The sequence below is a fragment of the Girardinichthys multiradiatus genome, chromosome 12 (assembly GCF_021462225.1).
Source record: "Girardinichthys multiradiatus isolate DD_20200921_A chromosome 12, DD_fGirMul_XY1, whole genome shotgun sequence".
In the NCBI taxonomy this organism is placed as follows: domain Eukaryota; kingdom Metazoa; phylum Chordata; class Actinopteri; order Cyprinodontiformes; family Goodeidae; genus Girardinichthys; species Girardinichthys multiradiatus.
Genome location: NC_061805.1, coordinates 19035399 through 19050751, shown reverse-complemented (window position 1 = coordinate 19050751; position 15353 = coordinate 19035399). Strand labels below are relative to the sequence as shown.

Sequence of the window (15353 nt, the reverse complement as noted above, 5' to 3'; positions counted from 1 at the left end):
AAATTTCACAATTTGAGAGCAAACCTACAAACCAGCCCAACATTTTCTGCCAACTGGGTTTCGTACCTCTTGTGTGAGGGGGATATGCCCGGCGGGCAGCGTTTCATAGAGAACATGTAGACAGCCGCCTCAGCTGTAGTGAAAAGGCGACAGAAACATAGGAAAGAGCAAACGGCCACTGCTGACGCTGCTCGGCCGTCCTAGAGAGAACAACCAAAAATGATCAAAACCAAAATACTGCAGCTGATGAAGCATTTTAGTTTATAAAATCAGGTAAATCACAGACTTGGCATGTTTAGTTTTATAGATATTTGGGGTTGATGATTTTCAGGAGTAAAAGCAGCATGCACATACCGCCCCGATCACCATAATGTTACTACATATTCCTACTAAATACACTGGAACACTTTTGGTGGTCTGTTTAGTATATATGGTTGAGAAAACATATCTTTTACAAAAGGGAGAAATGACTGGAACTCACTGGTCAGTTTTCAGCTTTATTTTGCAAACTTCATGGAGACTAATGTTTCAGCGACATCTGTGTCTTCATCAAAGTCACATTTAAACAAAAACATATTTTTGGGTTGCAAAAATTCATCACCAGAGCAACACAAAACTGTAAAAACTAAACCTGTAAAAGAAATGTTAAAATTATCTGATAAATGTACGAGTGCAGGTTTTTAAGCAGAAGGACGATCGGACAGATGGATGTCTGGACAGAGCCAATGAACTAAACACATTCTTCAATAGGTTCAGTTCAGAAACAAGCTCAGCATCCTCGTCTCCTTCTCACAGCCAAACAGACACCCCACCCTTCTTTGACCCACAGCTTTTCTGTCACACCTCAAATGTTTTAGCTTCCACCTCAGTCATGGAGCTGAATACATCCCTGGCTGAGGGCTCTGCCAGACATTCCCAGCAGACCCTCACTATGCGCTTGGGCCTGCCAAGTCTGTCTGGCCTTCTCCTCCTCCAGTGGATCCAACTCACCACCAGGTGGTGATCAGTGGTCAGCTCAGCCCCTCTTCACCCGAGTGTCCAAAACACGAGGCCGAAGGTCTGATGATACGACAACAAAGTCGATCATTGACCTCCTGCCTAGGGTGTCCTGGTGTCAAGTGCACGGATGAACACCCTTATGTTTGAACATGGTGTTCATTATGGACAATCCGTGACTAGCGCAAAATTCCAGTAACGAAACACCGCTTGGATTCAGATCGGGGAGGCCATTCCTCCCAATCACGCCTCTCCAGGTGTCACTGTCGTTTCCCACGTGGGCGTTGAAGTCCCCCAGCAGAACAATTGAGTCCCCGGGAGGGGCACTATCCAGCACCCCCAACAGGGATGCCAAGAAGGCCGGGTACTCCGCACTACCGCAGGCCGAAACGACAGTCAGAGACCTGTCCCCAACCCGAAGGCGCAGGGATGCAACCCTCTAATCCACTGGGGTAAACCCCAACACGAGACGGCTGAGCTGGGGGGCAACAAGCAAACCCACCCCAGCCCGCCGCCTCTCCCCGTGGGCCACTCCAGAGTAGAAGAGAGTCCTGCCCCTCTCAAGGAGATGGGTTTCAGAGCCCACACTGTGTGTGGAGGCGAGCCCGACTATTTCTAGTCGATATCTCTCAACCTCCCGCACCAGCTCAGGCTCCTTCTCCCACAGCGAGGTGAGGGGGACGCAGCAGCCTCCCTGCTAAGCAGCCACGTCCCACCGGGAGGAGGCCTAGGGGACGGCCTAGGACACGCTGGAGGGACTATGTCTCTCGGCTGGCCTGGGAACGCCTTGGGCTCCCCCTGGAGGAGCTGGAGGAGGTGCCTAGGGAGAGGGAGTCTGCTGGCCCTGTGACCCGTTCCCGGATAAAACGGAAGACGACGAGTACGAGTATAAATAATAAAATATATATTATGTTGACTTTCAGTCTTCAGAGAACACAGCTGTAATTTTAACACTCAGACTTTCCAGCAGCCCTCAGTTATAATTTATCAGATTTACCTATGAAGCCTACAAACAAACCATCTGAATGTGTTGTAACAGACCAGGTTCTTATTTCTGTTCAAAATGCTCCAGATGTCTATATAGATTTGATTGATTATGTACACCATCTTCTTCTTTTTTCTGGGTTGCTGTAATTTCTTTTAAATTCATCAAGACAGAAAAAAATACTCAGAATTTATCTGTCTATACAGGTCTGATTTAGCTCTGAAGAATACGATTTTAATCTTCTCCCCCATTTCTACAGATGTCTGGAGGACTGACTTACTTACCAGACAGTGAACTATACAGATGTTCCTCTGGTCCTGTTTGAGCCATAGATGCATGTTCTTGCATACGCTGTAGAGACTGCGGAGGTTGGGGGCACGGCGCACCTGCCAGTTACACTCTGAAACCTGGACACAAGGGACAAAGAGAGACAATGTAGAGACTAAAGTTGTATTTTTATTTAGCGTTCTAAACCTTTTACTGACTGATCAAACATCTTCAATCGGTTATGATTGTCATGTCTCATTATGCAGGCTGGTAGACACACAAACACACATTTCTGACCCTGTTGTGGAATCGAGAAGGCCTGTAGGATCGTCGAGAGAGGTTGTACACAGCGTAGTGGCCGGCATGACGTGAATCCAGGAACAGACGAACATCCTCAATGTTGTTCTTTATTGCAGACTCCACCCCTTCTGCTGGGAAAGACATCACTACACACACAAACAAAGTCAGTGGTAACTCCAGTTTTTGGTCTTAACGTGAGACACTAAAATCAAATAACTTTAATAAAACAATAAAATCACTTTTATAAAACACAGCAAATGAACAGGAAAAAGTGTTTTTATGAAGGAAACTTTATCTACCTGCTATTCTGGAGGTGATGTAAGAAATATCCAGGTCTCCTTTGGCATAGCTGCAAAAGAAATTAAAGGCAGACTAACAAAAGATGCAGAACACATAAGGGGGGAGGGTCAAGCCCATATACGAACATACTTCAAGAGATTCAATGAAAAAGTTGCTTGACTAAAGCCTGGGAGAAAGCACACAGTGATTTAGCAGCTGACCTAATGACTAACAAAGGAAAATGAACCAAAACCCAGAAATGATGACAGCTGTCTTACAATATATACAACCGTCACCCTGGTTTTCAAGGCCTTCTAACAAATTAAAACCGTTTGTTACATCCCTCCTTCATGTATATACTGGATTTTCAAGGCACCACAAACATTTTCCTAAAGACTTAATACCACAAACAGAAAAAGTGTTTTGTTACACGACACACCACGGTTCAAGACAGTGTTACAGTATGTACAAACACACAACATATTAAAAGCAACGCATCATGATTCGAAAGGCGAAAGTACCAGAGGCAGCGATTCCAACTAGAATTAACATTACAGCACGGCATCAGGACACGCAGGGGATGCTGGTTAAAAGACACGTGGTTAAAGGTTACTCGTTAGCAGTGGAGTCAGACAACTATTAATTAGTTTATTTTTTTGCTCATTCAAACATCAATCATTCATGATTCATGGACATTTTGAGTTATATCATGTCCTCAAAAAAGGGAAAAGGTTTGAAGGGTCTCTTTTGTGGGCACATATCTGGGACGTTAATGGAAAGGAAATTTACATTTTTCTTAAAATTGATAAATGCACCATTAATGACATGGTGAACACACCATACCTAAGCAGTACTAGGTCACGCTGAAAACAAACAAGAAGTCAGACATTTTTTTCAGTCTCTGTGAGGTTTTTGAAATTGACTCTTTAAAAGAAAACCTTTTTCTATGACATGTTGAGACATGACTCGGGTTCGTTCCAGCTGCAAGAGAGGGCGAGAACTAACGTAGACAACAGGAAGGCTAAACAGAGCATAACATTTGACTCCTGGAACAAGCTGCATTTGGCATCGGTAAAATTTTGGAAATCTCAGTTACGGTAAGGGCTTACATTTTCAAAAAATGCATACAGAGAACGCTATTTCAAAAATGCTAGCTGCACTAAATGCTATAGTAATATGCTAATGACAGTCTCAATCTCAGCAATCAGTTTGTCTGAGTTTGTCTTTATTTTAACATAACATAGTGAAACATAGTTTTACAGCAACTGCTCTCTTAAACAGTGGTGTGACATTGCCTCAACATATAAAAAAAATGTACTGCTCACAACAGGAAGGCTAGAAAGAAATATTTAAATGCTGTTTTAATATCTTCTTATAAAATAAAGCTCCCTTTTTATAAAATCTATAAATGGGGAAATGGAGTATTGCTGCAACTAAGAAATACTCCTCTTTTTGAAAACCAATCCATACGTTTGGTTTTTAAAAACTACTCATAAGGCAAATGCCCTTCAAGTTAAAATGAAACAAATTATTAAGCAACAATATCTTATCACCTGGTTGAATTATATTTTTATTTTCCATTAATTTGACCCCAAAACACTACCTATCTGTCCAGCCACACCTCACTCAGCATTCATTCAGCTGAATTATTGAGTTTCTGATGTTGGGATCATGAAGCTGTGATGATGAACACATTAAAGCAGAAGCTTTAGTTAAGGTTTTATCCTCCAGATCAAACGCATGCTACAGGTTACAAACATCAACGCAGGAAATGACAAACTTCACTGACCCATATTTACCTCGGGTTGCTAGGAGATGTACACAAAGTGGAAGCATGAGGGATTGGGATAGAGAAAAGAAACAACAAAATAAACAAAAACAACCACACGAATGGAGCAAACAGATGAGAAAATAACTGAAAAAAGGATGAAAACCATATAAGAAATGTGGAATTTAGCTGTTAAAAGGAACGCTTTGCTTATTTTTTTTTTACAGTTGCTGTTATGTGCACAAACACTGCCAGAGTCATCTGCTACTACTCCTATTAGACAACAAAATGTTCCTTTAAAATAAATGTGGGGGAGTAAAAGGAGTGATTGGAAAGGGGTATATAGACAAACACCAGATGTTTAAGATTCGGCTCCTGAGGTTGAGGCAAAAGCTGGTAAGCATAATGATCGATAACTGACAAAACTGGCACCAAAAGGAGAATCAAATATTGAACCAGTGTCTGTTATTCCCATGCTCAAGGTTCCCACAGATTTTTTTCTAAATCAAAATTTGGCTCTTTTCCAAACCCAACTTTCCAGACTTCTCAGTCCTTTAAGCCAATTTTAAACTAGAAATACAAACAAATTGATGGCCGATACTTCTAGTGTTAAAGCACCGAGTATAGTTGAAACCAAATACTTGCATACACTGAATGAAAAAAAAAAAAACTTTTGGCACGGTCTTACAACAAAATCTGTTATTTAGATCAGTTGGCATTACCAAAACAAAAAGAAATCAGGCATGATTTAAGGAAGACAATTGTGGATCTCCATAAGTCTGGGTCTCACTTAGATCCAAATTCCAAATGTCTAAAAGAAATCACGTTAATTTACTATCGATTATCTATCTATTTGTCTCTCAATCGATCAATAGATATATAGATAAACACATGCCTACAAAGTATACAATAGGAAGGATGGATGGATGGATGGATGGATGGATGGATGGATGGATGGATGGATGGATGGATGGATGGATGGATGGATGGATGGATGGATGGATGGATGGATGGATGGATGGATGGATGGATGGATGGAATTTTAAAATAAGGCCACTTAGAATTAATTATGAAATACCCATTTTCCCCCATTTTTATTCAGACCCGGAAAATACTTTAATTGCATTCCATATTACGAATAAAAAGACATTAATTGCAACAAAGTTAGAGCCCTCTACCTGGCTACTGATTGGATGACTTTAGAGGATGTATCTTTAATGTTGGTCAGGAAGCGTTCGGTTCCTCCCCTCAAGAGATCCAGGAAGCCACTTCCTGCTTGATCGGGATCATACACTCCTGAGCATCACGAGAAAGAAAAAGCAAAGGGAATATGTTTTTGTTAATTAATCGGCAATACCATACATGTCCCTGTACCAGCACTTTGTGACCTATCAAAGATGATAAGAATCTGAATTATCACAGTGTCAAGTCAACAGTTTTATCCCATCTGTTTTCTGCTTGTTTTCCAATAAGATGCAGTTAGAGCCAGTTAGGCCGTCATGATGATACATTTTGCTGGACAATAAATCGCCCTGGAAATTATTCCGATAAACGATAATATTGTCGCTTGGGGACCATTTTTAACTAATATAATGATAATGGCAAAATATTGCAAGTAGCTACACTCTCTCAGAAATCAATAAACTTCAATTTCTAAAGAAAATTTAAAACTGAGACTGAAAGACATGTTAAATATACAAAATAAATAAACAAAAACAATAAATAAAAATGTTTATGAAGTAAACAAAATTGCCCTTCAAAAACTATTAACAATATAATAATAAAAAGTGCAAACTAACAACAAAAGCACTTCATTTGAATAAGAGCAGATGCCTCAACAGGCCATATGCGAATCTGTAGCTATTATAGTCTGTCAGATTAAACAAACGCTCCAGCTATTGTGGACTGTCGGGGTAAACAAGACAGCCCGGTTGTGTTTTTTTTTTCCAGCTGGAAAATCTTCACTGGATAAATATGTCTTAGGCACAGATGCAGGTTTCTTGTATTGCCGTGTTTAGTTGCTACTGTTTTACAACAAATGCGACATACCGGCTTGCACAGGTTAAGTGTGGTTCACCACAGTCATTCGGTTTGAATCCAAAGTGCTCCCACACTGCAGCTGACGCATTGGCTTTGAAACCAGTTCCATCTCTGTTTTTCCAAATCTCAACTAGAGCACCTCTGGCTTGCTACTCCTCACAGGGCTCTGATGCTACACTCTGAAGTACGTAACAAGACCATGCGCCTGTTGAGTACCTGACGCAAGAGTTCACTCCTCCCTACGCTAATGAAACGAGGAGTCACCAAGTCTCTTTATTAGACGGAGAGGGAGACACAAGAAAAAGAAGCATGCACATGGAAATTATTGAGCTCATTTTAATTTATCATGCAATTAATTTAATCCATGCGATTAACTGATTTATTGCTTATTGTGACAGGCCTTGAGCCAATTGTCAAAGGAAAGAACAAACACGTTTGCTTTCCAACAGATGGTTGACGAGTGGTGCAGAAATCTTCTTATTAGGCATCAAGGAGGTTGCCTGTGTGTGTTAGTGTGTGTCTTAGCCTGTGTGTGTGTGTGTTTGGGAAAAAAGATAAGCTCATTACGGTAATTTTGGCAAATGTACAAAAACAATAATAGGGCTTATCTTTAACACAAAGGTCCTCCAATTAAGAAAATAGGAACGTTTGTTTTGCCACGGGGATTTCTACTTTGCTTATTTGTTTAATTCTATCATTTAAAATGCAAATATCTCTAATATAAAAATATTTACAACTGTCCTGATGGCACAAATATCTAGCATATTATATACAGTACCAGTCAAAAGGTTTACATACACTTTCTCACTTAATGGGTCTCTTTATTTTCATGACTATTTAAATTGTTGATTCTCACCAAAACTATGAATGAGCCAACATTGAATTATGTTGTAAACAAAGTGTGAAATAACTCTAAACATTTTTATATTTTAGATTCTTCAAACTAGCCACCCTTTGCTTTGATTGCTGCTTTGCTCTCTTAGCATTCTCTCCATGAGCTTCATGAGGAGGTTACCTGAAATAGTTTTCCAAAGTGTCTTTAAAGAACTTCCCAGACGTTCATTGAGAGAAAGGTCAACATTTCAGTCATCACAGCAAAGGGTGGCTACTTTAAGGAATTTTAAATAGAACATATTTAAAGTTCTTTTACAATTTTCCGTAGTTACATAATTCTATATGCATTCATTCGTTGTTCTGATGTCTTCAGCGAGAATCTATGTACAATGTAAATAATCAGAAACATAAAAAGCTATCACCGTTCCACACGGGCATGGGTCACTTTCAGATTCTAACAGTGTGAAAACCTTCAGTAAAAGTACCATTTTTTACATCATCACCCTGTGAATATGGTTCAGGAACAAACATACCTACAACTGGTAAAACAATAACATTGATTATTATATATATGTTCAATAACACATTTTGTCATTTTGATTCATAGATATAAGTAAAAATAAAGATACAAAACCAGCTAACTTTAGAGGAAGTTTTTAAGTTTTTATTAGAGATTTATTGGTAAATTGCTGATTTTTTTTCTTTTTCTTCTTGTGAGCAAGGCAGAAGTGTAGCGGCCTCCTTTCAGCAAACATCTCCCATGAAGAAAAATAAACAAAATGGAACTGGCTTAAACCGTTAAACCTGTATTGAAAGAGTACATTTTTAAAAGGTTATACTCCTTATTACTGGTAACTGTCCAATGCCAAGTTCCACATTCTAATATGTTGTCTTATTGTGCAACATTGCTTTTAACTGATCCATTTTTTTGTTCGTTTCCAATTAAAAAGTTTAACTAAGCCTGCCAGCTTTCAAAGCTCATGAAAGGGGCACTAAAATGTCTACTTGTTCAGACCCTTATTTGACGGCCTCTCTGACAAAGTTTTATGCTCAACGTCGTGAAAGAATATTGGAAAACAAGGATGCCATCCATCATTTAAAGTCTCTGCAACACCTGGGGATCTTTGAACTGCCATAAGTGAATTGGTGGGCTTTCTGGGACACCAAATAAAGGAGGATCTTAAATGTCCATGCAACATCAATAACATATAATCTGTCACTTTGTTTGCATGCAATACCGGAGATTTAGGGATATTCAATGAGTCTGAAAGCATTCAAAAACCTGCAATCTTCAGAGATCCTAACATTACTACGCAGAGCTTTACCTGCATTGTTGTGGACACTCTGGATCTGCATGGGTGGCTGTGCGCCGTTGTTTCCGAATCCTCCGTTCTGCTCCAGCAGCTGTAGACATTCATAGCCATCGTAAACTGGACGCCAACAGTAATACGTGCTCAACATTGTTGTATGAATTATGAGGAAACAATAAAGTGGGTTAGAAAAATACTGCAAAAAGTTGCAACCAGAACAGCTTCATGTAATGAAAAATATGAAGCTGCAGATGAAGATTGTCTGAATAAGAAAAGACTTGAAAAGAAAAATACTTTTAAAGTATCAACGAAGAGAAATTAAGCAAACAAGAAAAAAAAAGACAGTTTGCCAGATTTGCCAAATGCAGCCATGTAGCATTCACGCTTTTCTTCACTAACAGCTGTTTATTACTTATCCCAGTCAGTACTGAGCTCTCCTCCATTCCCCAAGTTTCCTCCTTTCTGCTACGTCTCACAGTCTGCAGCTCCATATGTCTCAGCTGAACTGCAGCACAGAGTGGAGGAGAGGCAGGAGGATCCTAATCTCCTTATGTCCAGCAGGGAAACCCTTTCTTAGCCCTAATCAGATCAGCGATCGCCAAATCTGCCTACCTTCCCTCTCCCGTACACACACTTATCGGCCTGGTTGGGATTCAGATTTTAGTATGAAATTTGGAAAGATTTAGGTGAACTTTCCGTGAACTACTTTGCTCCTAGCCCAAAAAATCTCCCAAAACACTATTTGTTTACTTGTAGAAGATTTAGTGGAGGATACTGGACACTGATCCAGACCCCTCTATGAGAATTAAAGGAATGAAGAAAGGAATGAGTCCTTGTTAACCAGCAGATTTCAAACTAAACTCAGCTTTAACACCAAGTACAATGACTTGAGTAAAAACAAAAATCATAGGATTTAACAGACATTTTTAAATCTGACCGTGCTCTCACTATTAGAAATGATTTCTGCCTATACAATAACAATACCACTAAACATATTACTATCATTTCATGTTTCAGATCAAATTTAGTCTATGGATTTTAAACCTCTACGTGTCTGCAGCTAAGAGCAGTTTGTCAGCTAGTAAGAAAGGAGCCAGAAAAGGAGAAAACTGACTCCTTTGTGCCACCACAGAGTGCATGTGTTGTATGAGAGACTTGGTAATAGGAACCGCATCAGCAATTTGAGAGCACACAGCGGAAGGAGCCAGGCGCCTCCAACAGGCTTGCAGACAGATGAGCAGTTATAGGCAAGCAAGATAATTTCTCAAAAACACACTAAAACTGTGATTTCTATGAAACAACTTCAAATATCTGGAGACCCCCCCCTAACTTAAACAAGTTTGGACACCCACTTCTGTAACTGGAGACTTGGGGTTGACGTTGCGAGCAGCTGCGATCTCCTGCAGCTGGTTGACCAACTCTGTAATAGACAGCCTCTCATCAGGGTTCACCTTCAACATGGAACCTAAAATAAAAGGAGCGAGTGATAGGACAAAAGAGAAGCATTTTAAAAAGGAAAATATTAAAAACAGAGCAGGCAAAAATATACTACGATTGAAGAGAAAAGTATACAGTTCCAGTCAGAGGTTCACAGAGATCGACCACAGGCAGGAATGCCGCTAATTTGGAGCTTTTAAGGATTTATTTAACCAATTTCTTTTCCAGTATGGACTGGTAAAACAAAAAACTTCATTGATTTTCTGTAGTCCACACAGGGTCAAATTATACATACATGCTCAGATATACAGTCACATTCAATAAATTAGAAGAATATGCGTTCAGATGATGCTCATGCGGCAGATTAAAAGTACCTTTAACCTGGTATTAACATAAATTTCTTAAGCCCATAAATCTGTTTTAAAACTTTTTGGTTTTTATTGGTCAGCTGACTACACCAGGTAGCTGGTGATGATCTTAGCTTAAATGTCATGTTCTCATTAGATGTAAGCGGAAAATCATCATAATTAACAGAAATAAAGACTTGAAATCATCGAACTGTGTATAATTAATCTATATAATGTGTTTCCTTTAGTGATGGACTCAAATAAATTAACTTTTCAATAATATTCTCATTTATTGAATATGACTGTACACATAAACCCACACTAACCTTTGGTTAAATGTTTCTTGCCACCTTGCACCTCAGCCACAGATTTCTGTAGTAATTAACAAGCTAGTGGTGTAATCATGATGCCTCTACCTGGCAGAATTGGTGGTATAATCGGTAAGTTGGTTGGTTTCCTGCCTTAAACTTGTCTTTTAAAAAATACTTCACACATTTTCAATAGGGTTTAGGTGAGGCTCTGGAAAAGTAATTAAATAAGTCTACTGTTAGTGTGCTTAATCATGCCAAAGCTAATTTAGTTGTGTATGGGATCATTGTCCCGATAGAAGATACAGTTGTGCCGAAGTTTCAACCATGTGAACCAAACTGTATGTATGCTCAGGAACAACCAAGGAACCACCAAAGCTCAAGTCTGCCATTAACAGGAAAGTACCGGAACACCAGTGCCTCTCTCCGCAAGGAAGAGGGCATTGAAACGCTACAGACTGGGAGGTGCCGACCAAGAAATAAGCACCTGCTCCAGAATAAAACCCTAAATGCAAATGGCTTATAGTGAAAGGTTTTATAGTCAGGTAAAACAACAGCTGGTTATGGAATGGATAAACTAGGCAAACATTACCCTTCTGAACCAGCACCACAGTCCTACAACTACTTCAGCTCTCAAATATCCAGCCATTATGCAAGAAGCTTTCTGTTGATGGCAACAGTTGTATATTATCAGTGACAAAATTAGACTTTTTCCACATGTGGGTTGATCTGAAATTTCCCAGTTCATGATTAGTCTCTTTTCCCAAAAAATGATAAGATGCGTTTTAGTTACCAAATGGGCTTTAACAAAACACTGAATTTTATATGTAATGTACCAGAAAAATGTATTTGTCAAAGCAACGTGGAATGACAAAGCAGTAAAAAATTCATTGACTGAAAAGAAGAAACAAGCCAGATAAAGGTAAAAAAAACAAACATGCAGTACGTACGTATAAGGTCATGAAACACAGTGTATTTGACATCATTCTGAGGGATGGAGTATTTTCCATTGACTATCTGCAGTTTGGCTCCATCCTCAAATGGATGCTGCTTAAAACACAACAGGTAGAGGATGCATCCAAGAGCCTGCATGGAAGAACAGAACGTAAAAGTGTAAATTGACACAGTTTTTATTTTTAAATATTGGCTGAAACCTAAAAAAAAAAAAGAAAAGCAAGGAATTTCCAGGCCCTGACCCAGATGTCTTGTTTCTCGTTGATGGGAAAGTTAGAGTACAGATCAATCATCTCCGGTGTTCTGTAAGCTGGAGTGGTGTTTCTTGTAATCTGCAGAGAAAAAGAAGAGAAATCAAAACAAGAATTCAGATACAGCCAGATGCTGAAAACTTAAATTCCACTACATTGGTGGAAACTTTTTTTTCAATTAAAACAAGAATTTTATTGTTTGCTTATCCTCGCAAAGGATAAAATTAGGCATTTTTCATCCACAACCCTGTATCATAGCAGCTGTTTGCTCAATAATTTATTTATTGTTGCTGGTCTGAAAACATTATTAGATTTACAATTTCTTGTGTCCTGCACAGAGTGGTCATTTGAGGCAAAGCTCTCAGTAATGCACACGTATCTATGCGGTTATGGTATCAATATGATTAATCTGATCAATCAGTGCTTCCGCTGGTTAATTTAATCAAAGATTTCTGGTTCCTATTCAACACCAAGATATGATTACTAGAGGTTTTTATTCAGTGAGATGAATGGAGGCATCAGCTAATTCTAGTTTACTGCACACACAGGAAACATGTATTAAAACTGTCACCTTCTAAAATACTTCTTTGGTAAATTTTGTATTTATTAAATATTCTCAGAATTTCACAGAAGACATTGGTTGGTAACTCTACTGTTACCCCGTCTTCTTATTTTTAGGAATGTCTACTATTAATTGTGTAATGTTAATTAATGCCTCAAAGAAAAAAAAAAAACACAAACATGGTCAAAGTTATTCACAGTCACATAAACAGCATTTGCTCTGAACCTACAGTAATGAACCCCAGTGTAAATAATTTTATTTGACCAATTATGTTACTGCATTAGTATTAAAAACATAATTTTAAAATTACACGTCAAGTGGAGAGTTAGAAGAACTTGAACTAGCTCAGTTAGTAACAGTATGAAGCCCAATTACAGCATAATATTTCGAAAACACAAAATGATTTCCGTTAAACTTTTCAGGAATCCAGGGCTGCAGTAGACGGTTTAGTCACAATACGTGAGCAGAACTTTCTATAACTTACATGAGGAGGAACAGAACATCACTGACTTCTGTTTCTGTTCATGGGGTCAGTGTGAAGACATTAACCAATGCATTGCCCTTATTTAATTTGAATTTAGAGAAGTGTGTGTGTGTGTGTGTGTGTGTGTGTGTACCTCATCCTCCACCATGGACCTCTTCTGTGCAGACCAGCTGTAGTCGGGATAATGTGACACTGTGGTGGAGCTTCCAAAGTCACACAGCTTGATGGTGCCCTGGTTACTAATCAAGAGGTTCTCAATCTGCAACACATCAGAGGCAGTCTTATTCAGCACAACTGCATATCAACAGGCTTATCATTCAACCTGCTTTTAAAGCATCATCCACTCCTTTCGCTATCAGGGACTGACCCACCTTTAGGTCTCTGTGGATGACTGGAGGTTTCTGTTTGTGCATGTGCTGCACAGCACGACACGCCTGGTAGAAGATTTTCAGCACAGTGTCACATGACATAGGAGCTCTTTGCTCCACACGCTTTATGAAGTCCACCAGCTGACCTGAGGCGGAGCAGACAGAAGCATATACATGAACGATGATTCGTATATTTTTATCATTCAAATGTTTAAATCAGATTCAAATCAGCCTACTAAGGTGCTTTGCGTTTGACTAAAATCTAAACCAGGGATGTGGAATCAAGAAAATGTTTCATTCATGTGCGTTTTGATTATTTTCTATTTACCTACCGTCAATTAGAAAACATTAGCTTTGTTTTATAAGTCAGACTAATCTGATTGATACATTACAGAAGCTTTGTATGTGTTAAAGATCATTTTGCATAAATCAAACATAGTATATAATAGTTTTTTTTTATTATATTTTGGGAAATAATAAGTTTTAGTTAAAGGTTCAGGAGTCAAATGAGTCCATAAATAACAAAATAAAACATTTGTCAAAGAAATCTGGCTAGGTATATATTTACCTAACAATTTTGTCGATATTGACTCTTTTCCCCAACCCAATTATATCAGATGGAGGATTTAATAATGTTATGATTGTTATGTAACATTACATTACCAAGAGAGCCAGTTACATGCACGGACTGTAATTGTTCAAATATTCAGAATAAAACTGATATATCCGGGTTATTTTCTGATATAATTAAAGCTTTATTGGAAGCTAGCCTGCCTTACAATAAAAGTAATACCATGATCATAATGAGGCCTGGTTGGAACACATATGTGTCTCAACATCATGCTGAAGCCAGTGAAGCTACTACTTCTTTGGCTCTAGTAGGTAAACCTAGACAGGGTCCTGTATTTCAACATAAAAAGTTGACGAATGCAAAATATAAATATGCTATAGGATTCATTAGAAAGAATGAGCAAACCATGAGGGCGGATTCCTTGGCAAAAAAGCTGGTAGGTAAGGATATAAAAGCCTTATGGAAAGATGGTGCCTCTGGGGCGAATCTGATTGTAGATCATTGGCAACAGCATTATAGAAAGCTATTTACCTGTGTTCAGGGTGAACCCTACCAGGTTGATGTTAATTTTGTAGAAGCTATCAGAACTCATGAGGTTTATCAAGCAATCAAAAGACTCTCCATCAATAAATCTACAGGAACGGATTTTATTTCTGCTGAACATCTCAAATTTGCAAGTTCAAGGTTAGCTCCTCTTCTTGCCTTGTGCTTCACTGGTTTTATTGTGCATGGCTTTATTCCTGCATCTTTGATGAAGGTGCTTCAATCTCCTGTGATTAAAAGACAAAGCAGGAAAAGTTGGCAGCTCTGATAATTATAGACCCATTGCCCTTGCAAGTACACCATCTGAAATTTCTGAACTAATTATTTTGCCAAGATTTGAAAATATAGTAATGTCTACAAATAATCAATTTGGGTTTAAGCCTAAACATGGCACTGATCTGTGCATATACAGTTGTTCGACAATGAAACTGAAACACCTGTCATTTTAGTGTGGGAGGTTTCATGGCTAAATTGGACCAGCCTGGTAGCCAGTCTTCATTGATTGCACATTGCACCAGTAAGAGCAGAGTGTGAAGGTTCAATTAGCAGGGTAAGAGCACAGTTTTGCTCAAAATATTGAAATGCACACAACATAATGGGTGACATTGTTGGTGCACGTCTTGCTGGCACATCTGTGACCAAGACAGCAAGTCTTTGTGATGTATCAAGAGCCACGGTATCCAGGGTAATGTCAGCATACCACCAAGAAGGACGAACCACATCCAACAGGATTAACTGTGGACGCAAGA

General features: G+C 39.0%; 1 protein-coding gene across 2 annotated transcripts in view; it reads right to left on the bottom strand.

Moving 5' to 3' along the window:
* gak (cyclin G associated kinase) overlaps positions 1-15353 on the bottom strand; it is a 35544-nt gene that overhangs the window by 10951 nt on the left and 9240 nt on the right. Inside the window, exons 5-16 of one of the 2 annotated variants that reach the window (XM_047381536.1) lie at positions 13494-13636; positions 13256-13381; positions 12068-12157; positions 11822-11957; positions 10132-10244; positions 8795-8873; positions 5774-5891; positions 4627-4635; positions 2848-2897; positions 2546-2694; positions 2266-2388; positions 67-200 (exon numbers count right to left, since the gene is read on the bottom strand). In XM_047381536.1, the coding sequence (XP_047237492.1) occupies positions 67-200; positions 2266-2388; positions 2546-2694; positions 2848-2897; positions 4627-4635; positions 5774-5891; positions 8795-8873; positions 10132-10244; positions 11822-11957; positions 12068-12157; positions 13256-13381; positions 13494-13636 (1270 nt within the window). The remainder of the gene's footprint in view (positions 1-66; positions 201-2265; positions 2389-2545; positions 2695-2847; positions 2898-4626; positions 4636-5773; positions 5892-8794; positions 8874-10131; positions 10245-11821; positions 11958-12067; positions 12158-13255; positions 13382-13493; positions 13637-15353) is intronic. The other variant, XM_047381537.1, reaches the window with a different exon arrangement.